This window comes from Halichoerus grypus, chromosome 4, assembly GCF_964656455.1.
Source record: "Halichoerus grypus chromosome 4, mHalGry1.hap1.1, whole genome shotgun sequence".
NCBI lineage: Eukaryota > Metazoa > Chordata > Mammalia > Carnivora > Phocidae > Halichoerus > Halichoerus grypus.
The window spans coordinates 71,475,236-71,498,474 of record NC_135715.1 but is presented as its reverse complement, the minus strand read 5'-3'; the positions used below and the strand labels follow the sequence as shown (position 1 = coordinate 71,498,474).

General features: G+C 39.0%; 1 protein-coding gene across 11 annotated transcripts in view; it reads left to right on the top strand.

Annotated features, from left to right (window-relative positions):
- Window positions 1–23,239, top strand: part of MTUS2 (microtubule associated scaffold protein 2) — a 584,469-nt gene that overhangs the window by 404,208 nt on the left and 157,022 nt on the right. For all 11 annotated transcript variants that reach the window (XM_078070524.1, XM_078070522.1, XM_078070516.1 and 8 more), the window contains one exon: window positions 1,155–1,316. In XM_078070524.1, the coding sequence (XP_077926650.1) occupies window positions 1,155–1,316 (162 nt within the window). The remainder of the gene's footprint in view (window positions 1–1,154; window positions 1,317–23,239) is intronic.

Genomic DNA, 23,239 nt, shown 5'->3' with positions numbered 1-23,239 from the left:
TGAATATTAAAGCCATTTGAATAATGTTATCATTTTTATGCAGGCCCTATCTAAATAGAATGTCATGCCTATCCTTTTAAAATGAATAAAAACAAAAAATTTAATCTTTCTCTAAAATTCTGTATACTACTTCCAGCTGTCATTGCATTTTTTCCACAGTACATGGTCACGTTTCTAACTGGATAGTTTCATTCCAAACAAGCAGTAGTTCCAATACATTCAGGCTCTATTTAATTTAGTGGATTGGGCCTCGCAGCTGTATTCAGAGGTGTACCTAAAAGACTGATCCTTTAACAGGGACTAGATGGTGGTGTCATTGTCTTTAAGAGATGACAGATGTATAAGCCACAGTAGGTTTGGAAAGATCTAGAAGAAAACTTGGGGCCTTGTGCATTTAAACCTGACACATATCCCAGTATGCCATATGTTCAGAGTATCAGAGCACTCGTTTATAAACAAACTGTCCTGTAGACAAAGAGTCTGTTTCTATATTGAATAGTAAAATGATCAATAAGCATCTTCTGCCTTTGCAATAAGCTAGGCTCTAGTTTAGGGGCTTCGTAGTTTGGTGAGGCCTCAGCTTTTCGGGCAAAAAACTTCATGGCTGTCAGAGAGATTCTCTGTCCCCATGCTCCGTACGACTCTACCTTCACCCCACGCCTCTTGTTCTGAAGGTCAAATAACTTGGGTGTCAGGAGGTTTTCCATGACCTTCTTGGAGCAGCACACATCTCTTCTTACTCTCACCTCTCCTGGGTCACTCACACTAGTTTTCAGAAAAAGGATTGCTCATCCTCCGTGAGTTATCAAATAAATGCATATTTTACACACAATTACACATCCACATAAGCAAATTGTGTGTGTGTGTGTGTGTGCGTGCGCACGCACACACGGGTTGAAAATCTTCAGAGGCTGCTCTTGTCTTTTGTGGAGCCCCTTGCACAGAGGATTTGAATGACAGACTTCTGCGATGACTAAAGGGAGCTCTTTTCCACTTCTGGTTCCAGAGAAATGTTTTTCAAGGCCACTCACTAAGAGTCAGGTCAAGTTCTAAAGCAGATGACGGCGTTAGGATTGGTTGGCAATTGCAAATGGCAAGGAGGGCCCATCCATTTTTCATGAGGTTATAATTAACACACTGTCTGCCTCCCACAGGGTCAACCTTTGGGAATGAAGACCAGCCGGCTCTGAAGGCAGCTCTGCCTTCCAAAGACACACCCAAGGGGGCCAGCCGGGCAGCTCCTCCAGCATCCTCCAGTGTGACAACACCCCGCAGGAGTTTGCTTCCAGCGCCCAAATCCACAGCTGCACCTGCTGGTAAGACCGTGTGCCTTGGAGAAGCTCCACAGTGGAGCGCCTTTTCTGCATTAAAGAGTCTTTTCAAAGCCCCCATGTACATAAGTTATTTAGATGGGATGATAGATGAGTTTGAAATGGCATTTAAAATTAATCATAACATTGGAGGGATGGGGTGGCTGGGTGATGGACATTGGGGAGGGTATGTACTATGGTGAGTGCTGTGAATTGTGTAAGACTGATGAATCACAGACCTGTACCTCTGAAACAAGATAGTTGGAAAGGAAAAATGAAGGGGGGGGATCGGAGGGGGAGATGAACCATGAGAGACTATGGACTCTGAGAAACAAACTGAGGGTTCTAGAGGGGAGGGGGGTGGGGGGATGGGTTAGCCTGGTGATGGGTATTAAGGAGGGCACATATTGAATGGAGCACTGGGTGTTATACGCAAACAATGAATCATGGAACACTACATCAAAAACTAATGGTGTAATGTATGGTGATTAACATAACATAATAAAATAAAATTTAAAAAAGGAAAAATTAATAATAATAATAATAATAACAATAATACCACTATTTTCAAGGTACTTTCTCATATTCATATGTTTAAATTCTTACAACTGTCACTCCTTCCCCGGCTGGTAACCCATTGAATCGTATAGTTTGATTGCAAGAAAACAAACAACCAACCAACCACAACAACAACAAACAAGAATCAAGCTATTTTAGGCAGATTGGCATTTGGCTCTGGAGTCCCGTGTTGGGGAAATCACTGGAAGGACTATAGGACCAAGCTTCTAACCTCCAGGAGGGAGTCATGGAACCCCACAGGAGCTGCGGCCTCTGCAAGGATCTGGGAGTTCTGTGCCCCACCTCTGGCTCCAGGCTCACGCCCCCCAAGCTGGGATCCAGGGAGCAGCAGTTACCTTAGAAGGGCTCCAGAACCAAGCTGTGTCTGTTAGACCCAGGCCAGCAGAAGGGATGCCCTGCCCCTCCACACCCATGAAGCTAGTGACCCGAAGCAGGGCAGTCAGCTGGTGCCCAGGTGTAACTAGTGAAGGTGCTCGTCGGGGCAGCCTACATGTTGCCCCCATCTCACCCAGGTACGTCTGTCTGCGGGGTGCCCAAGCTCGCCATTCTGAGCCATCCATCTTCTGCACAATTAAGAAAGTGCACGAAAAGGAAGAGAGGATACGTGTTGAGCCCTAATCCACTGTAGAAGGCTTATCCATATTCGTATCTATTCTTCCATATTTTTCATCTCTGCTCAAATAATCACATGCCAACATACATCTATGGGTTTATGTGGGTTTCTATAACTGAGAATTTATTAGCCCCATTTTTCTACATGTTGCTTTCCTTATTCAAAGAGTACATCATAGAAATACCTTCAAATCACGGCATGGCTCATTCTTTACAATGGCTGCCTGGTGTGGATATACCATTATGTATTCAACCATTCCCCACTGTGAACATTCACTCTGTAACTAGCTACGAACAATGCTGCAGCAAATGGCCTTGAACGAGAGGCATTCTTTCTATGAGATTGATTCCTGGGAATGGATGGCTGTGTTTGATGCATTAATAGGTATCACTAGATTCCTTCTCAAAGTTGCTGCAGTGTTTCACGTGTCCACCCATATCCCTGTGAGGAATAGGTGTGATCCCTTTGTCCATCTGATGGGAGTAGAATACTATCTCAGTGTTCATTTAATTTGCATTTCCCTGACCCAGAGACTAGCTGGAGCCCCTTGCTCTAGGATGCAGTAGCACCTTGTAATCCTCTTTGGTTAGACTTAACTTACCTGTTTTGTTCTTCCTCAGAGGAAGGAAAACTTCTGGGGGCCAGGGACCATGTCTTTGTTGTTTTAGCACGGTATCCCCACTGCCTGCCACAGTGATCTATAGTGATCCTTAACATCTATTCATTAATGATTGGATACATCAACCAATTAATGTATGAATGCCGCATGGCATTTGGATCTTTCAGTTCCAGTTTACTAACAGTTTGGCCTTAGTTTAAATAGAAAATAATTAGGCAAGTTTAAGGGAAGTTAAAATACAGATGTTGAATCGACCCTATAGGCAAGTTTCTCAAATTTTAGTACATTAGGGTCACCTGTTGGGCTTGTTAAAACATGGATTAGTGGGGCTTATCCCCAGAGTATCTCATTCAGTAATTAATAATAATAATTAATATTATATATATGTATATATATGTATTTACATATATACACAATGTCCCTATTGTTTAGGAAAAAGGTGGTCTACTCTACATACTTTTCTCTACCTTGCTTTTATCACATAATGATATGCCCTCAAAATCACCTTCTAGTAGCACACATTTTCCCATTCAGTAGGTCTAGGGTGGAGCCTGAGAATTTGCATTTCTAATGAATTCCCAGGTGATGCTGCTGCTGCTGATCTGGGGTCATGTTTTGTGAACCACTGTTGTAGAAAAATAAGCTAGGAATTTGGACAGTTGTTCTTAGAAAAAGAACATGAAAAGATAATCTACCTCACTCATAAGAAGAACAATGTGAAGTAAAACTACAACGGGCTACAATATCCCACCTAGTAGATTGGCAAAATTCCAGAAGGTTGAAAACCTTGAAGAAATGGCTGGTTTCCAGGTCCAGGGCAGGTCCTAGAGCATCTTGCCTTGCCAGAAAGCCAAGAAGAATTCAAAGACTACTAGAGTTATATCAGAAGGACACAAATGTCAAACTGAATAAGCTCTTACTGGTTAAAAAAATGTTTGAATATCAATAAGATTCATAATAACTGCAGTGGATTAATATTCACTAAAATATATGTATATGCACGAGGGCATACGATACAAAAGATAGACAGAAACTAGTCACTTTGGAGGATGCTAGGAAACCACATGTTATTTTGAAAGCTGGTAAATAAGGAAAATAATAAAATATTTCAGCTTCTGTTCAGTCTGTACCTCAAGACAATCAAATAGTTGATGAAGGGAAGTTTCTCTTATAAAAGTATTCTAGCTGACAAGATAGGATAGCATATCTTTTCACAGCTTCTAGTGAATCAGGGGTGAAGGCAGTGAAAGATACAATTGAAAGATACAACTGGACGTTATAAACTATACTGATGAAAATATATATATTATCTGTGAATTGGTTTTGGGGGCAGAATGAATCTGAACTGGCTTCTAGATCTAACTACTAATTTACCGGAAATACAAGGACAGAGAACCATATTAAATAGCGCCATGGAAATAGAATTAGCAGACCCCAACAGTGGGAAACACTATAGGACAAACCAACTGATTTACACAACAACAACAAAAATTGTAAAAAACAGAAAGCAAAAAACAGTTGGGGGGGTAAAAAGAGACGGAGGGGGAATGCAAAGTATGGATCTTATTTTGGATCCCAGTTCAAATAAACACACCCCCCAATTTTTTTTCGAAGATAACTGAGGAAATGTGAACCTATTGCTAATATTTTAAGCATGATGTAGTAATTGTGGTTAGATTTTTTAAAAGCCATATTTTAGACATTCACACTTGCGATGGTATGCTCTCTGGGATTTGCTTTAAAGTAACTCAGGATGATGGCAGGTGGAGTCAGGGTGTTTACAGAAGATGAAACAACATTGACCATATATTGCTCATTGTCGAAGTTGACTAATAGAATACATTACACTAACTAGACTAGTATCTCTAGTATATGTTGAAAGTGTTATGTAATAATATAGCAAAATGTGTTGAAGGAGTGGTTGTTTTAGTTGAAGTACAGTTAAATGGAAATCAAGTACGTCAGGTGTGGAGGAGAGAAGGAAAGGTAGCAACAGTATTTAAGCCCATAAAATTTCATTATTTTTTCAAATATTTCAGCTACATAAGAGATTTTTGAAAGCTGTGTGATCTTGATAACGGGAATTCTCTTCCACTTTGTATTACTTTATAAATATACTTTAATGTACTAAATCTAATTTTGTCCTCACAAAAACTCTGAGAGGTAGGGAGAAAAGTATTATTTTATAAATTACAGATGGGCAAACCAAGACTCAGGATGTGAAACAATACATTGTTAAAAGATAAATTTTATCACTGAATTTTAGCTTTGCATTTATTCCATTGGTTTGAATTTCTGAGTTAAATCTAGTTTTGGAAACAAAATCATCTTTCACATTGCCTTGTGTCATCAAGCTACTTAAAAAGCAAAAGGTAGGCATGCAGATTACAATTAAATCCCAAATAATTGGATTTCTTGGGACTATAAGGTGTTTGGGTTTCTTAATTACTTAGATAATGCCAACCCTTGTTTTAACCCATGTTATTGGAAACATTTCTAAACTGCAACGCTTTGCTTCTTTCCCTTGGTGATTCCAGGCTAATGATGGCAGAGCTCTTGTATCTTTGGGTCATCTGCTCAATTACTGTCATCCACAATTGTAGATACAACACATACCCACAACAGAACATACCCAGGGAGTACTTGGGCTGTTGCCTTTAACCTAGATTTCTGATGTGAGCTTTTTTTGTGAGTGACTTTTTTCTGGTTCATTCATTCAGGAAACATTGAAGTGCTTATTTTAAGCCGTAGGGTGACTTGGATTCAAGGATAATTAAAACAGTTCTACTTTTTAAGAAGCTCACAATAAGGTAAACAGTTATGAACTAATAGAGTGAGAGCAAGAGATCTATAATCTTATCAGTGGGATTCCAGTTAATTCTAGCAAACCAAGAATTCATAGTAAAGTGGATTAAGAACCATGACCTGAAAAAGTTTAAGTTAAATATAATAAGTTTTTATTATTTATTCATGTAATCATTTTCTCTTTGTTATTTCTTTAATCATTTTCTAATTTATTTATAATTTAACTGCTTTCTAACTTCAGAAAAGATCCAATGTAGCATTCAGTAAAGGTCACAGAATAACACAGATTCAAGGATAAAACTCCAAGTAATAAAAAGAGAAAATCCTGATAAAACTAGGCCCAGAGTTTCCTGGCTACAAGAACAAAAGAAGAAAACACAATCTGGGATTAAAAAAAAAAAAAAGAGCATGTCACTTCTTCAGAAGAGAGAAGCTTATTTACTAGCCCAAATTTTTAAGATTTTAAGATTTATTTCTGTGAATTAAAAAATGTATATGTTGAACAACATAGTGGACAACAACTTTGTCTTAAACATATCTATTCTGATAATAAAATAATTAAACAGTAGTTTAAAATTTTGGAATAGGGAAAGCCTTTCTAAACATGATATGAAACCTGGAGAGATGCCTGGGTGGCTCAGTTGGTTAAGCGTCTGCCTTCGGCTCAGGTCATGATCCCAGGGTCCTGGGATCAAGTGCCGCATCGGGCTCCCTGCTCAGCGGGGAGTCTGCTTCTCCCTCTCCCACTCCCCCTACTTGTGCTCACTTCTCTCTCTTTCTCTCTCTGACAAATAAATAAAATCTTTAAAAAAAAAAAAGAAACCTGGAAATGTTTAAAAACGGATAGATTTAACTATATAAAAACTTAACTATAAGCTTTTATAATTATTTCAATAATTATTTCCACAATGAAAGGCATCATAGAATTAAGGAGATAAACTGAATGAAAATGCCGCAAGAAAGTGTTATATGAAAAAAATTGGAAAAATACAACTTACTTGGAAAAATAGGTAGAAGATATGAATGGGTAATTCACACAGTAGAAGTACAAAATAATCAATGACCATAAACATATGAAAAGATGTTCGAAAGCATTAGTAACTAAGTACATTTAGTTTTTTTTTTAATGACATACCATCTTTTTCATTTGGATTAGAAAAAATTAAAAAGGTTTATTATAACCAGCATTAGTAAGAATATGGCAAATGAGCACTATAGTAGCTAATAGGAATATAAATCTGTATAAGCTTTTAGAAGGCAGTTTGTCATCTATGAAAATTTAAGTGTATATAATGTGTAATCCAGTGTTTATACTTCTGGGAATCTCTCATATGAAAACTCTTGCTTAGGCAGCAATGACATAAGTCCAGGCACTTTTCTTTGCAACATTGATTATAATACTAAAAAATTGGAAACAATCTAAAATATTCATCAATATGAAAATATTTAAGTAAGCTATGATACATCAATTCACTAGATTGGTATGTAATCTTTCAAAAGAATGAGACAGATCTGTATGTATTGTATGGAAAGATGTCCATAATACATTGTTACAAAGGAAAAAAGCTGCAGAAAATCCCATTTTTGCCAAACCTGAAATAAAAATAAATCTTTTTTATCTATGCTTTTTTGTATATTTATAGAAAAAGCGTAGAAAGTATCATTTAAGTAGTTAACAGCTATTAGCAGTGTAGTGTCCAACTGAAGGAGAAGTTGTAATGAGAAGAAAATATTCATTTTTCAGTTTTATCTTCTTTCTGTATTGTTAGAACTTTTCCATACATGTTTTAATTTGGCACTGAAATATATTAAAATAAGTCAGTAAAAATAGGATAATAATTAGCTCTGAGGAGAAAACATGAAGAATACAGAAAAAATGAAGCAATAAAATATTTCATAACTTCATCGTCCATGAATAGCCACTAATATATATTAGCATCGTTTCTTCCAGTCTTTTTTCTGTACAGGTGGGGAACTTTTTTCATACTTGGGTTGAAGCTTTATATATAGTTCTGGATCTTGATTTTTCGGGTACCTTTATATCCCAAGCATTTTCCAATGTCATGATAAATATATGAAAATGTTGTTTTTAATGATATTACAAAAACTTTACATTGATTTAGCCTAATTTGTAGAACTATTTATACCTGTTCATTTAAATTGTTTTCAGTGTTTCAATATCATGAAACAATTAATTGCAGTAAACTTATTTTGCAAAAACATATTTTGTTGGGTTTGACAAGACCCCCTCAAGCTTGATTCCAAAGAAGTACTCACCGGATTCAGAGGTTGCTTTATTCATTGTTAACAATTTATAGCAGTGAAAGGATCCAGAGGTTAAAAAAAAAAAAAACAAAGGGAGAAAGCTTATGGGGCAAAGGTCAGAAGAAACCAGGCACAAGCTTCCAAGAATCCCTTCAGTAGAATGTCACAGATGTATTTAATTCCTTCCACAATGATGTGTAATAGCATATCACCTGAGCCTGATTGTAGAGGGTTTTATTATGGATCAGTCACATAAGATGTACCACTTATTGAATGTGTAAACCATCTAGGCAAATTGGTAGAGTGTGACCCAAGGCTTTAGGCATGGAGAACACTCTTATCAGTCAGAACATTCCAAAAGCCAGGCTACCAGGAGCTGGCCAAGGTCCAGTCAATTAAAACAGGCCCTTCTTGGGTCCTCTAAGCAAAGAGAGAGCCTAAAAGCAACATAGACCAGAAAGGAACACACACAATATACAGTAACAGTCACCTTACAGGCAATACAATGGCACTAAATTCATATCTTTCAATAGTTACCCTGAATGTAAATGGGCTAAATGCCCCAATCAAAAGACACAGGCTATCAGATTGGATGAAAAAAAAAGACCCATCGATATGCTGTCTGCAAGAGACTCATTTTAGACCCAAAGACACCCCCAGATTGAAAGTCAGAGGGTGGAAAACCATTTACCATGCTAATGGACACCAAAAGAAAGCTGGGGTGGCAATCCTTATATCAGACAAATTAGATTTTAAACCAAAGACTGTAATAAGAGATGAGGAAGGACACTATATCCTACTTAAAGGGTCTATCCAACAAGAAGATCTAACAATTGTAAATATCTATGCCCTTAACATGGGAGCAGCCAATTATATAAGGCAATTAATAACAAAAGCAAAGAAACACATTGGCAACAATACAGTAATAGTGGGGGACTTTAATACTGCCCTCACTGAAATGGACAGATCATCTAAGCAAAAGATCAACAAGGAAATAAAGACCTTAAACGACACACTGGACCAAATGGACTTCACAGATATATTCAGAACATTCCATCCCAAAGCAACGGAATACACATTCTTCTCTAGTGCCCATGGAACATTCTCCAGAATCGATCACATCCTAGGTCACAAATCAGGTCTCAACTGGCACCAAAAGATTGGGATCATTCCCTGCCTATTTTCAGACCACAATGCTTTGAAACTAGAACTCAATCACAAGAGGAAAGTTGGAAAGAACTCAAATACATGGAGGCTAAAGAGCATCCTACTAAAGAATGGATGGGTCAACCAGGAAATTAAAGAAGAATTAAAAAAATTCATGGAAACCAATGAAAATGAAAACACAACTGTTCAAAATCTTTGGCATGCAGCAAAGGCAGTCCTAAGAGGAAAGTATATAGCAATACAAGCCTTTCTCAAGAAACAAGAAAGGTCTCAAATACACAACCTAACCCTACACCTAAAGGAGCTAGAGAAAAAACAGCAAATAAAGCCTAAACCCAGCAGGAGAAGAGAAATAATAAAGATCAGAGCAGAAATCAATGAAATAGAAAACAAAAGAACAGTAGAACAGATCAACGAAACTAGGAGCTGGTTCTTTGAAAGAATTAACAAGATTGATAAATCCCTGGCCAGACTTATCAAAAAGAAAAGAGAAATGACCCAAATCAACAAAATCATGAATGAAAGAGGAGAGATCACAACCAACACCAAAGAAATACAAACAATTTTAAGAACGTATTATGAGCAACTCTACGCCAGCAAATTAGATAACCTGGAAGAAATGGATGCATTCCTAGAGATGTATCAACTACCAAAACTGAACCAGGAAGAAGTAGAAAACCTGAACAGACCTATAACCACTAAGGAAATTGAAGCAGTCATCAAAAATCTCCCAGCAAACAAAAGCCTAGGGCCAGATGGCTTCCCAGGGGAATTCTACCAAACATTTAAAGAAGAATTAACACCTATTCTTCTGAAACTGTTCCAAAAAATAGAAATGGAAGGAAAACTTCCCAACTTGTTTTATGAGGCCACCATTACCTTGATCCCAAAACCAGACAAAGACCCCATCAAAAAGGAGAATTATAGACCAATATCCTTGATGAACATGGATGCAAAAATTCTCACCAAAATACTAGCCAATAGGATCCAACAGGACATTAAAAGGATTATTCACCACGACCAAGTGGGATTTATCCCTGGGCTACAAGGTTGGTTCAACATCCGCAAATCAATCAACGTGATACAATACATTAACAAAAGAAAGAACAAGAATCATATGATCCTCTCAATAGATGCAGAAAAAGCATTCGACAAAGTACAGCATCCTTTCTTGATCAAAACTCTTCAGAGTATAGGGATAGAGGGTACATACCTCAATATCATAAAAGCCATCTATGAAAAACCTACAGCGAATATCATTCTCAATGGGGAAAAACGGAGAGCTTTCCCCCTAAGGTCAGGAACGCGGCAGGGATGTCCACTATCACCACTGCTATTCAACATAGTATTAGAAGTCCTAGCCACAGCAATCAGACAACAAAAAGAAATCAAAGGCATCCAAATTGGCAAAGAAGAAGTCAAACTCTCACTCTTTGCAGATGATATGATACTTTATGTGGAAAACCCCAAAGACTCCACCCCAAAACTGCTAGAACTCATACAGGAATTCAGTAAAGTGGCAGAATATAAAATCAATGCACAGAAGTCAGTGGCATTCCTATACACCAACAACAAGACAGAAGAAAGAGAAATTAAGGAGTCGATCCCATTTACAATTGCACCCAAAACCATAAAATACCTCGGCATAAATCTAAGCAAAGAGGCAAAGGATCTGTACTCAGAAAACTATAAAATACTCATGAAAGAAATTGAGGAAGACACAAAGAAATGGAAAAACTTTCCGTGCTCATGGATTGGAAGGACAAATATTGTGAAGATGTCAATGCTACCTAGAGCAATCTACACATTCAGTGCAATCCCCATCAAAATACCATCCACTTTTTTCAAAGAAATGGAACAAATAATCCTAAAATTTGTATGGAACCAGAAAAGACCCCGAATATCCAGAGGAATGTTGAAAAAGAAAAGCAAAGCTGGCGGCATCACAATTCCAGACTTCCAGCTCTATTACAAAGCTGTCATCATCAAGACAGTATGGTACTGGCACAAAAACAGACACATAGATCAATGGAACAGAATAGAGAGCCCAGAAATGGACCCTCGACTCTATGGTCAACTAATCTTTGACAAAGCAGGAAAGAATGTCCAATGGAAAAAAGACAGTCTCTTCAACAAATGGTGTTGGGAAAATTGGACAGCCACATGCAGAAGAATGAAACTAGACCATTTCCTTACACCACACACAAAAATAGACTCCAAATGGTTGAAAGACCTCAATGTGAGACAGGAGTCCATCAAAATCCTAAAGGAGAACAAAGGCAGCAACCTCTTCGACCTCAGCCGCAGCAACTTCTTCCTAGAAACATCGCCAAAGGCAAGGGAAGCAAGGGCAAAAATGAACTATTGGGGCTTCATCAAGATAAGAAGCTTTTGCACAGCAAAAGAAACAGTCCACAAAACCAAAAGACAACCGACAAAATGGGAGAAGATATTTGCAAATGACATATCAGATAAAGGGCTAGTATCCAAAATCTAAGAACTTATCAGACTCAACACCCAAAGAACAAAGAATCCAATCAAGAAATGGGCAGAAGACATGAACAGACATTTTTCCAAAGAAGACATCCAAATGGCCAACAGACACATGAAAAAGTGCTCAACATCGCTCGGCATCAGGGAAATCCAAATCAAAACCTCAGTGAGATACCACCTCACACCAGTCAGAATGGCTAAAATTAACAAGTCAGGAAACCACAGATGTTGGCGGGGATGCAGAGAAAGGGGAACCCTCCTACACTGTTGGTGGGAATGCAAGCTGGTGCAACCACTCTGGAAGACAGTATGGAGGTTCCTCAAAAAGTTGAAAATAGAGCTACCCTGTGATCCAGCAATTGCACTACTGGGTATTTACCCCAAAGATACAAATGTAGAGATCCAAAGGGGTAGGTGCACCCCGATGTTTATAGCAGCAATGTCCACAATAGCCAAACTGTGGAAAGAGCCAAGATGTCCATCGACAGATGAATGGATAAAGAAGATGTGGTATATATATACAATGGAATATTATGCAGCCATCAAAAGGAATGAGATCTTGCCATTTGCAACGACGTGGATGGAACTGGAGGGTGTTATGCTGAGCGAAATAAGTCAATCAGAGAAAGACATGTATCATAAGACCTCACTGATATGAGGAATTCTTAATCTCAGGAAACAAACTGAGGGTTGCTGGAGTGGGGGGTGGGGTGGGAGGGATGGGGTGGCTGGGTGATAGACATTGGGGAGGGTATGTGCTATGGTGAGCACTGTGAATTGTGCAAGACTGTTGAATCACAGATCTGTACCTCTGAAACAAATAATGCAATATATGTTAAGGAAAAAAAAAAGATAAAACAGGCCCTTCTTGAGAATATGCAGGGTTTGAGCAGTCCAAGCCTGCTACAGTAACCCATTCCCACGCATGCGTGTTCTTATGATAGATTCCTAAAAGTGGAAATACTGAGTCCCATTGGAATATGGCTTTACACATGACAGACATATTTTGACTTGTAGCCATTTCTTATAGCCATAAGTCAATTAAATCAACGATACAATATTAAATAGGAGTTGTTTGAAGAGCTTTTTTAAGTTGAAACTAAAGTAATATAATCTAGGAGTCTGCCTTTATGAAATCTACCTCAATAAGCAAGAGTTCAGAGAAGCCGTAGACATAAATGGTTAGTATATGCATAGTCTGTGCCTCCCAAGTGAGAGTTGTCTCAGTTTAATTTATGATGGCAAATGAGTTGACATTAATTTGTTTTAAGTGCAGTATTCTGTTGCTAATTAGAAGGATGCAAAATGTTTCAGATACCAGGCATATAAATAACACAATTGTTTTTTAAAGTCTTTTTTTTTCTGTTCTTTTCTTCCTTTTAAAAGATATATTTATCGAGCATCTCTATGTACCATGCAGGATGGTTAGGGATTTATATACTCTGCCCCACTTAATTCTAGAGGAAACTGAGGTTTGAAAAATTAAGTAACCACCCCCCACCCAGGGTCATGCAGCTTCTCTGTGGTACAGCGGAAATCAGGCTAGGTCTGTCTGACTTTGAAACCTGCATACTTAACCTCTGTGCCATGCTCCGTAAATATTCTTATTCTCAATGGAGGCCAGTTAATTACATTTTATTGAAATAACTACCATTGAAAATTACATCTTAGAGACCGAGTTCTTCTTTGTAGGACAATGCTAGTGACCTCCCATAGAGTATCTCAGACTCCCTACAATAATTCTGTGGTCTGCCCATGCCCTTCCTTCCCTGGGTTTTCAGACACAGGCTGAGAGCTAGTACACTGTACTAAACATGGAGGCATAAAATATGATCTACTCCCATAATATTGTCTTCCTGTTAAGTTAATAATGATCATTACCTCATAGATATCAATGCAATGACAACAGAGAGTTGTAGGTTGAGAGCTAATGATTAAAAAAGATACTGAACATCCTGTCGATGGGTGTGCAAAAGGAAAGTTCCCAAGAATTTTAGAAACTTAGCTTTGGTCTTTCAATAGTCCTTTTTCTCAAAATTTTCCTGAAAAATTTTTCTGTTGTTCATGTCAAATACAAAATCTCAAGAGTGCCTTGATCCCTATAATTTTACATCAATAGCTTCACCCATTGCCTCTTCAAACTGGTTTGCAATTGTTGTAGCAAATAGGAAAATACTTTCAGTTGAAAATATTGATCTGAAGATAGATTACTTCTTGGTCAAAATGCCCTCTGATTCTGTGTTGTTGACATGACATATAGAAAATAAAATTACTTTATTCAGCCTAAGGTATGGAAGGATTTCCAACAGTTGGTAGCTTGTTGTCTGAGGGAAAAAAAGTCGGGGAATACTGAGGCTGTTACTCTACGAGCTCCAGAAACTCCAGTTGTATTATAAAAATTCCATTTTACGACTTTTTAAAGGCAGATTGTTATTTCTGAATTAAATTCCAGAAATTTAAGTATTTCCAGGCAGACTATCATTTAAAAATACAAGTGTTTTGTCCACATTATTAAAGTGTGTGTTTACTGAGCTTTTGACGTGCACGTGGGCCAGAGAGAGCTACTCACACAGGTGCTCCCGCCATCCCTCCAGTCTGGCCAAACATCATCTCTCCTTTCTGAGCACATCTTAAATGAAGAGGTTGAGGAAGAGCTTGCTGAAATAAGGTATTCTGCTTTAGGAAAAAACAGGGCAGGTGAAAGGATCGCTTTAGCTGCTCTGGAATCTTGGTTCTAGATGATTTGAGGATTGTTCTTACCGTAGCCTGTAATATATGCTCTTTTAACAGGAGTAGCCCCAAGAGCATGTTATTTTTCTGACAATGAAAGAGTCATGGCACCTCACACTGTGGAAGCTCATGTTGACTCAGGAGTGTTCGGAAACCTCCCAGGAGTGGCCCCTGAAGGAGGCAAGTTCAAAGCAATTAGGCTGAGCTGGGCTCTTCAGTACAGACAGTGTTATTGCTTCGTGTTGACTGTGTTCTCCCTGAGGCTGAGTCTCAGTTGCAAACACAGCTTCAACTTATTTGCCATTGCGAAGCCAACAGGGGAGCCAGCAATAGGTTGGGGATAGAGGAGTGTAGAGGAGAGTAGAAGCGTTTAGAAAGAATCTTTGATGGAGAAAAAGAAAAGCAATAAATTTGAGACTGTTCCTTTGCATGAGGTCACGGAGACAGAAAAATATCTTGGGGATGATGCATGGAATGTCTGGAAAGAGGAACTGTCCACTTCATCACTGCTGGGTGTCCTGGAAGGCCTGTTTGCTGTTCTTTCTGGCCGGCAGTGGGGAGGTTCCTAGCCCCCTCACAGCAGGCCAGGAGGTGCTATGAATCACAAGCTGTAACACCAGAGTCAACTCATTGTAATCTGGGGGAGTGAGGACAGGTGGAATTTGGTTGGGTGAGCATCCGCTCTCTCAACAAATATTTACTGAGCCCCTTCTTTGAGTTGAGTGCTGTGCTGGATAATTGGGGAAATCATGATGTATGAGACAGACAGTCTTTGTCCCTGTGGATCCGAGGGCATAACAGGAGAGAAAAACATCTGTATTTCCATGCTAAATTATTTAATTATAGTTAATTCTAAGTGCTGTGAAAGAGAAATGAGTGTACAATGAAGGCATATTATACAGACATAATGTAGTGTGCAGAAAACACGCAGACACAGACCTAAAGGATCAGTAGAAAGTGCCAGACAGCAGTGATGGGGAATAGCATTCCATGCAGGTGAACCACAGCAATTTCCTCTTTGTGTTAGAGGTTCCCAAGTCTCCCTCCCCTTAAAATCTTGGACTAGGGCTGCCAGCAATTAGATCTGAAATTGAAAAGATACACACTCACCTTTCCCCTTCCACTCCTTTTATGGAGGAACTTGCTGGCTATGATATAGTCAAAAGACCGCATGAAAAAAAAATGGCACAGAAAATTTGCAGCTGCTTCATCAGTCTCTGATTTTATTGCTGAGGCCACCTTGGTCTTAATCATTACACAAAAATTGTCCCTTAAGCAGTTCACTGGGACAGTTTCATTTTGTTGTTGTTGTTGTTTTTAGGGCACTTGAGTTTAAAACTCTTAATAACCTTATCCTCTATTGCCAGTTTAGTGGTCTATGGTGCTATTTAACAATTATTTGTTAATTGTGCTAATTAAATTAAATGCCACAGAATGATCCAAGTAAGGGGAAAGAGACATTTGTCTTCCTCTGCTATGTCTTTCAAAGTCTTTCATTAAAACAGCAAGAGTATTGTAGGTGATTTGGGAAGGATTATGGGACAACCCATAGTCCCAGAGGAGAATTTATAAAATGCCATGACTCACCTTGCTATTAAGCCGCCCACAGGCTGGTGTGAAACCTTTTGTTTTGTGGTAGATCCTCAAAAGTAGGGCACAAAAACCCAACTTTCATTTAAGAGTATATACACGTATCTAAAAGGTTACGCACCTGGTATTTTGCCCACTCTGCTTGTCAGCCTCAAAGAGCTATGGGAGCTGGCCCGGCAGTAATTAATGCAAATGGTCTTTTAGAGCTGTGTTTTCCATTGTGATTTCTGACACTTATGTGTTTCACAAATCTGCCCCCTGTGCCATAAATGCATTGTTATGCAAATTGCTACCACAACGTCGTGCAGTCTCTTAGCGTGATCAACGTGGAACTTTTAATTACATGTTAGTGTTTAAAACTTTTCATTTCTTTCCAGATTTGTATATTCTACTGGCTAGCTTACATTGATGAACTGCCTCATACTAATTACGATCTTCATAGGGAGTAGAAAAAAATGCAAATATAAGAAAGAGACAAATGGGGGCACCTGGGTGGCTCAGTTGGTTAAGCGACTGCCTTCGGCTCAGGTCATGATCCTGGAGTCCCGGGATCGAGTCCCGCATCGGGTTCCCTGCTCAGCAGAGAGTCTGCTTCTCCCTCTGAACTTCCCCCTTCTCATGCTCTCTCTATCTCATTCTCTCTCTCAAATAAAAAAAAAATAAAATCTTAAAAAAAAAAAAAAAAAAAAGAGACAAATGTCAGTCATCCATTTTCTAAGATAACTGAAGAAAAATAGCACACTTCTTGGACATTGCAAAGTCTTCGAATCTTTCACTTTTAATCCATTAATCAGTATATTTGTATTGAGAACGACTTTGGGCCCCACATTTTACTAGTCAATAGTCCCCCAACTTGCCTAACCCATAGGCATCTAAATCCCTCCCTCTCACCCTCCCCCACTGCTGGCAGCGGCCTTTCACATTTCTAAATGCAAATCTCGTCCTGTTACTCCCCTGCTTAGGACTTTTGAGTGGCTCCCCATTACCTACAGGCACAGATCCAGACTCCCCATGTAACCGAACTAACGTGACTTTGCTCCTCGGTGAGTTATAGGCAGAGATGACAGCAGGTGGGGCTGTGGCACAAGGTAAACTTTATTTGCAGCAAATAAGGAGATTGAGGGAAATAACTGACTCCCCAAGTGGGGCAAGTGGGTTTCTTTTATTTAGGTTTAGGATAAATATTTAGAAAGGGGAGTTCTGTCCTTGCATGTAGAGGGGGCCATAAAGTCGTGCATGCATACTTAGGAAACATGCCTATATGTGCATCATGTTATGTTAATGAGGTTTGCGCTCTTCCTTGGGTGGAGATTTTAATATTATAATGAGGTAGAGGTAACTGTCAGACACCCTATAGTCCATCTGGCCGCCAGTGGTCGAGGCCACCGGTCTGGGCCAGCCAAAGCTCTTCCCATTGTTTGCCTCTAAAAGATAGGGTTAATGTTCCTGTGAAGAAGTGGGGGGATGGTCCATGGAGGTCTTGCTGGTGACCGTTTTAACCTCATTAGCCCTGTGGGGCGTGGTTTCACCCAGCCTGGCATAGGCCTTTCCTGAGTGTGCCTGCCTAACACTTTAGCCTTCTTTCTTCCATGCCACCACATTGCACCTCTGGTTCCCTGAATAAGCCAAGGCACATTTTGTCCCTGTGCCTTTCCTTATTCAAGCTGTTCCCTTTATGATGCCTTTTTCCTAGCCCTGCCACTCCCAGTCACTTGCCAGACATCTGATTCTCATTCAAGATGACCATGTATTGATTGCTTAGCTATGATGAGTCCTTCACTAGCCTAGGTCTTGACCATCTTGATGACCACCGCCATCATCATGAACATGATCTCTACAATTTATTGCCTAGTATTATGTGCTAGACTCTGCCCTAAGTGCTTTAAACTCATGCTCTTCCTAAACACTGGAGCAACACCATAGAGTACCTCTTTCCTCATTTCTAGACATGATTAAATGTGACTTTCCTGGTGTCAGAGTTACTGTGTAGCCAACTCAAGATTTTAGTTGAGGTCTTCCTCCAATGCTTCTTCTTTTTCTAATATCCTACATTCATTTATTTATTGGAAGACTGGCTGATTAAATATGACATTGATTAGGATGTAGAACTTTAGAATATATAATATCACGACAAGATCAAGTAGAATTCCTCTTATAAAGGAAACCATATTTGTTATGTAAGGGCTTGGAGGAAAGATGAGACCCCCAAGGAGCCTGAATGTGGTTAGAACTGTTCTTGTGTCAGATAAGAAAAAGCAATTTGCCTGCAACCATGTGTCATCTCATTTATTTATGGCTTCCCTGAGGTTACCTGGGCCCCATATTGAACATGAGAAGCCAGTATATGGCCACCAGAGACAGGACCCTGAAATACAGAGTCCTCTGGCCCAAAAGAAGCTCTGATTCTTGAACAGTCTACATGGCAGGAGAGAGTTGGGGAATGGGTAAGAGTAGAATGCCTGATTATTCAGTATACGCAACTTAAACCAACATGACAGTGTCACGCTGTGGATCCGAGCTGGGACAATAGGTTAAATATTATACAGGCCAAACTGAGGTATGGCTCACTGATGAGCAACTATGATAATAATGGTCAGCACTTATTGAGTACTTACTGTATACTTAGCCATACCCATCATCTCATCTTGTTCTCACTTATAACCCATGATACACAAGTACTCTTCTTAACCCTATTTTCTAGATTAGGAAGCTGGATTAGAGAAATCAAGTAATTTGCCCAAAGTAACAAAACCAGATGTCAGGGTTGAATTCAAGCCTGAGCAACAGACTGCAAATCTCCCGCTTGCACCCAGTGCCCATTTTGTAGCCCTGGCACTGGGTAATTCTGACAGTGTTGGGCCTCCTCACATGGCAGCTGTGACCAACACCACCCAGCAGAGCACCAGTCTGCTCTGGCTGCCAGCATGCAGCACTTTTGTGCCCATGACCTGGGGGAAAAGTGACAACTTCTAGGACCTTTATTTAAAAATTATTAAAAATTTAAAAATTGGGTCCTTTTTTTTTTAATTGGCTATACCTCTTTAGGCTTTAAAAAGCAAAAGCCACCTTGGACATATTTCTTTCTCCATGTGATTTTTGTTCCAGTGAATGGAATGACTTAATTAATAAGCTACAGTGAATTTCTATCACGTAGAATTTGGATGGCAGAGAAACTAGGGAATGAGCTTTGAAGTTAGATGCAGATTCTAGTTGTGGTCACACCTCTAATAGCTGTGTGACCTTGATTTAATTACTGAACTTTTCTGACCTTGGATACTTCATTGGAAAAAGGGGAATAATAGCAACCTCATTCACTAATGATTTCATACACCAGTACAGTGCTTATAATCTATAGGTTCTAGACAAATATCTTTAATAATTAAGTATTAACTTTATTGTTAGTACTGTTAATAAGTACTGTTTTTTGGCATGCTTAATAAGTCCCTGGCATTATGTTAAGCACTTTTAATGCACTATACCATTGTATTCTTCCTTAGTGTTGGAGCCTACAGTTATTATTGCCCATTTTATACCTGGGAAAACAAAGCTCAGAGAGTTTAAGAAACCTGTCTGAGGTCACACAACTAAGCAAACAGTAAAGCTGAGTGTCTGGGCCCTAAACAGATATGCTAATATATCCTAAACAACCTCCTCCCCATTATGTCTTTTTCCTACTTCCAACTCCCACTTCAAAATAATTGGTATTTTTAACCACAACTCCTAGTTTAAAATGTCTACTCTCTCAATTATGAGTTAAGCCACCAAATTAGTAATCAGTTTCCACTTGAAAAATATTGTAGATGAATATTCTCATGAAAGATGATCATAATATATTAAATTCTTTAAAAGGTTACAAAATTATATTGTGACTCGTCCAAGTCAGTGCAAAACAAAGCAGGGAAAAAAAGGAACAAAAGACTTGGCCAACATTCCACAAAAGAAAAAAAGTAAATGTACCATACATATATGAAAAGGGCATTAAACTGCATCGGTGACCAGCAGAATGCGGTTCAAATCACAGTGGGATGTACACACATCAGAATGGTGACCTTTTAAAATCTGACCTTCCCTAGTGTTGATGAAGATGTAGTATATGACAAACTGTACAGTCCTACCAGGAAACAGGGACATGGATGTAGCCACTTTGGAAAACAGTGTGGCATTGTCTTGTAATGTTTGCACCTGCCTTAAGTTAAGAATTCTGCATGTACATATATGAGAGATGCACACACGTGTGCCAGGAGACACATACAAGTATGTTCAAAGGAGCATTGCTTATAATTGCTAAAAACTAGAAGTGGTAGTACCTGAAACTTCCATCAGAACAAACAACTACACTGTGATATATGCACACCACGGATCACTGTTTTGCAGGGACCATGGACTAGGGCTGCATGAATGTTACAATGTTAAGTACAAATTGCAACACAGCAAAATATTCACGGTATGGTTTCACTGATAAAAAGTTTAAGACTTAACAGACTTAAGGATATTGCTTAAGGCTGCATGTGGAGTAGCAAAACTATGAAGAAAAGCAAGGAATCGTGACCAAAAATAACATGACAGTGGCTTCCTCGAGTGAGAAGGAAGAAGCTTAAACATGATGAGCTTTGGGTGCCAATAGTGTCTGAAGGTTCCAGTTCTTGACTTGTGTGACAACTTCATGAGTGTTTGCTTTTAATTACTTGTTAAACTGTACAACTAAGTTTTTTTTTCTTTTCTTTTCTTTTTCTTTTTTTTTTAAAGATTTCATTTATTTGTCAGAGAGAGACACAGCAAGAGAGGGAACACAAGCAGGGGGAGTGGGAGAGGGAGAAGCAGACTCCCCGCGGAGCAGGGAGCCCGATGCGGGGCTCGATCCCAGGACCCTGGGATCATGACCTGCGCCGAAGGCAGATGCCTAACGACTGAGCCACCCAGACGCCCCTGTACAACTAAGTTTTAAGTATTATATTTCACAATAGAAAGTGTTTAAAACTGTATTATAATATTAAGAATATACACACACACACATAATGTGGTCTGAAATAATGCATTTCAATGGGTTCATAGGGGTTATTGCTGGGTGAGGAAGTGGCAGAAATGAAGAAAAAGTGTGTTTTCTCATTTTTGTACAATGAACACGTAACATTTTATAAAAATGGAAATAATGTATTTAAATATTTATTTCCATGTGATGACAGAGTCTTGATCTGTCACCTTAGCCGGAAAACTTAAACTCCATACAGTAGCAGCTAGTAACAGTTTAACTTCCTGTTTACTTTGTCTTTTTTTCACTAGTCATCATTCCATTCATTGGCAACCTCAATCTCATTTATAATTTCGCATTTATAAAAAAGAAAGCAAGAAGTATATATGTAGCACATTAAGTATTTAAATGAACAGTGGTATTTTTTTAGCCTTGCATTGGATTTTCAGGGGAATTCAGAAATGCTGGAGGGAAACAGAATATTCATCTCGCTAATGAAGTGGGAGATGCTGGAAGGCCAGAGACAAGGTAGGCTGGACCCAAGAAGCAAGCCTTCCAGTCTCATACTCCACCCTACTGGCCCTGAGTGGGCTGGCCCCGTATCCCACGTATCTTTGCACATGATCCCCCCACCTGGTTGTATCCTTTCCTTCTTGGCAATTCTTCTGCATACTTCACATCTCAGCTCAAGAGTTACCTTCTTTGGGGAAGCCCTACCTGGCTTCTCCTGGGAGCTCCCAGAGAGAAATCTTTACTCAGGACTCCAGGCTGGCACTTGCTATGTTATCTTGTCTACTTATTTACATGCCCCACTACTTGGTGACTTTCAGGGGAAGGATTTTGTCTTTTCACCTTGGAATCTGCAGCAGCTAATACCATATAAAGCACAATGGGGCCACCCAATAAATATATGATGAATGAATGACTAAAGGAATATGAAGGACCTTTTAAGGAATAAATAGTTCAGAAAATAAGAAAGGGCTGATGCAGCCTGTGGAGCAAAACAATACTAACATGAGGGTACTTATTTAATACTAACTAGACCATGCTAGGGATTTTTATTTATGTGCAGAAAATGTTAGCTCTGAAAGGCACAATTTTATTATGCTTTCAAATTAACGTGAAAGTAAATCATTAGGTCAAATGAGACAAACAATCCGGACCATTTCTTTCATTTAGGCTTACCTCACTAAAACTGCCACAATGAATAAAACCTTAATCTCTGTTTGTATAGTTTCAAAAATACAAAGTATTTTTCCCACCACAATTTACTTATTCCCACTTTCTCAGTACCTAATAGGTCATGCAGTGTCTCGATTCCCCAGGAGAGCTGGTTATTTTCTTTCCACAAATCCATCATATTCAGAGCTTTACTCATTTTGTTTCTAACAGTGTGTAAAGTGATTTCTCATTACTGACTTAGGACATGTCTGTTTATTATGTAGGGAGAGAGAAGTACTGGAGAAGAAATAAGAAGAAGAAAATAAGAGATTTCAAAATGTTAGGAATCTATCTAATCTGAAGGTTGATTTCATTTCCCACAGAGGAAGAACATAATTAGTAATAATAACCAACTTGTTTGTTTATAAATGTTTACTGAGTGGGCAATTCTCCTGTAATGTGTTGTCTAATGGGGAATGTAGACAGGTAGAAGGTCTAGAGTATAATAAAGTTGTAGCCACAGAGCATGTTGGCAGTATCTAGAGACCTCTAGGTTGAGATCTGAAGGATAAGTTGGAGCAGAGCTAACTGGAGGCCAGAGGATAAAGGAGGCTGCTTCAGAATTCCACAAGAGAAGTGACACTGGTCTGAATGAACTTGCAGTAACTATGAAAACAGAAGTGGACTTCTGTTTTAAGAGAGATGTGTGATTATATTCACAGGATTTAGCATTTTATTACATGTGAAGAAGTGAGAAAAGGGGAGGAAATGAGGATGAAATCAACATTTCTGGTTTAGCCCTAAATCACTTTTACTGAGAGAAGGCAGGACTGAGAAGAAGTTTTTTTTAGGTGACAAGTTCAGTTTTGGGTGTATTAAGTGTCATGTGCATGGGAGATACCCAAAAAGGAGACATTTATATATAGGATGGATATATA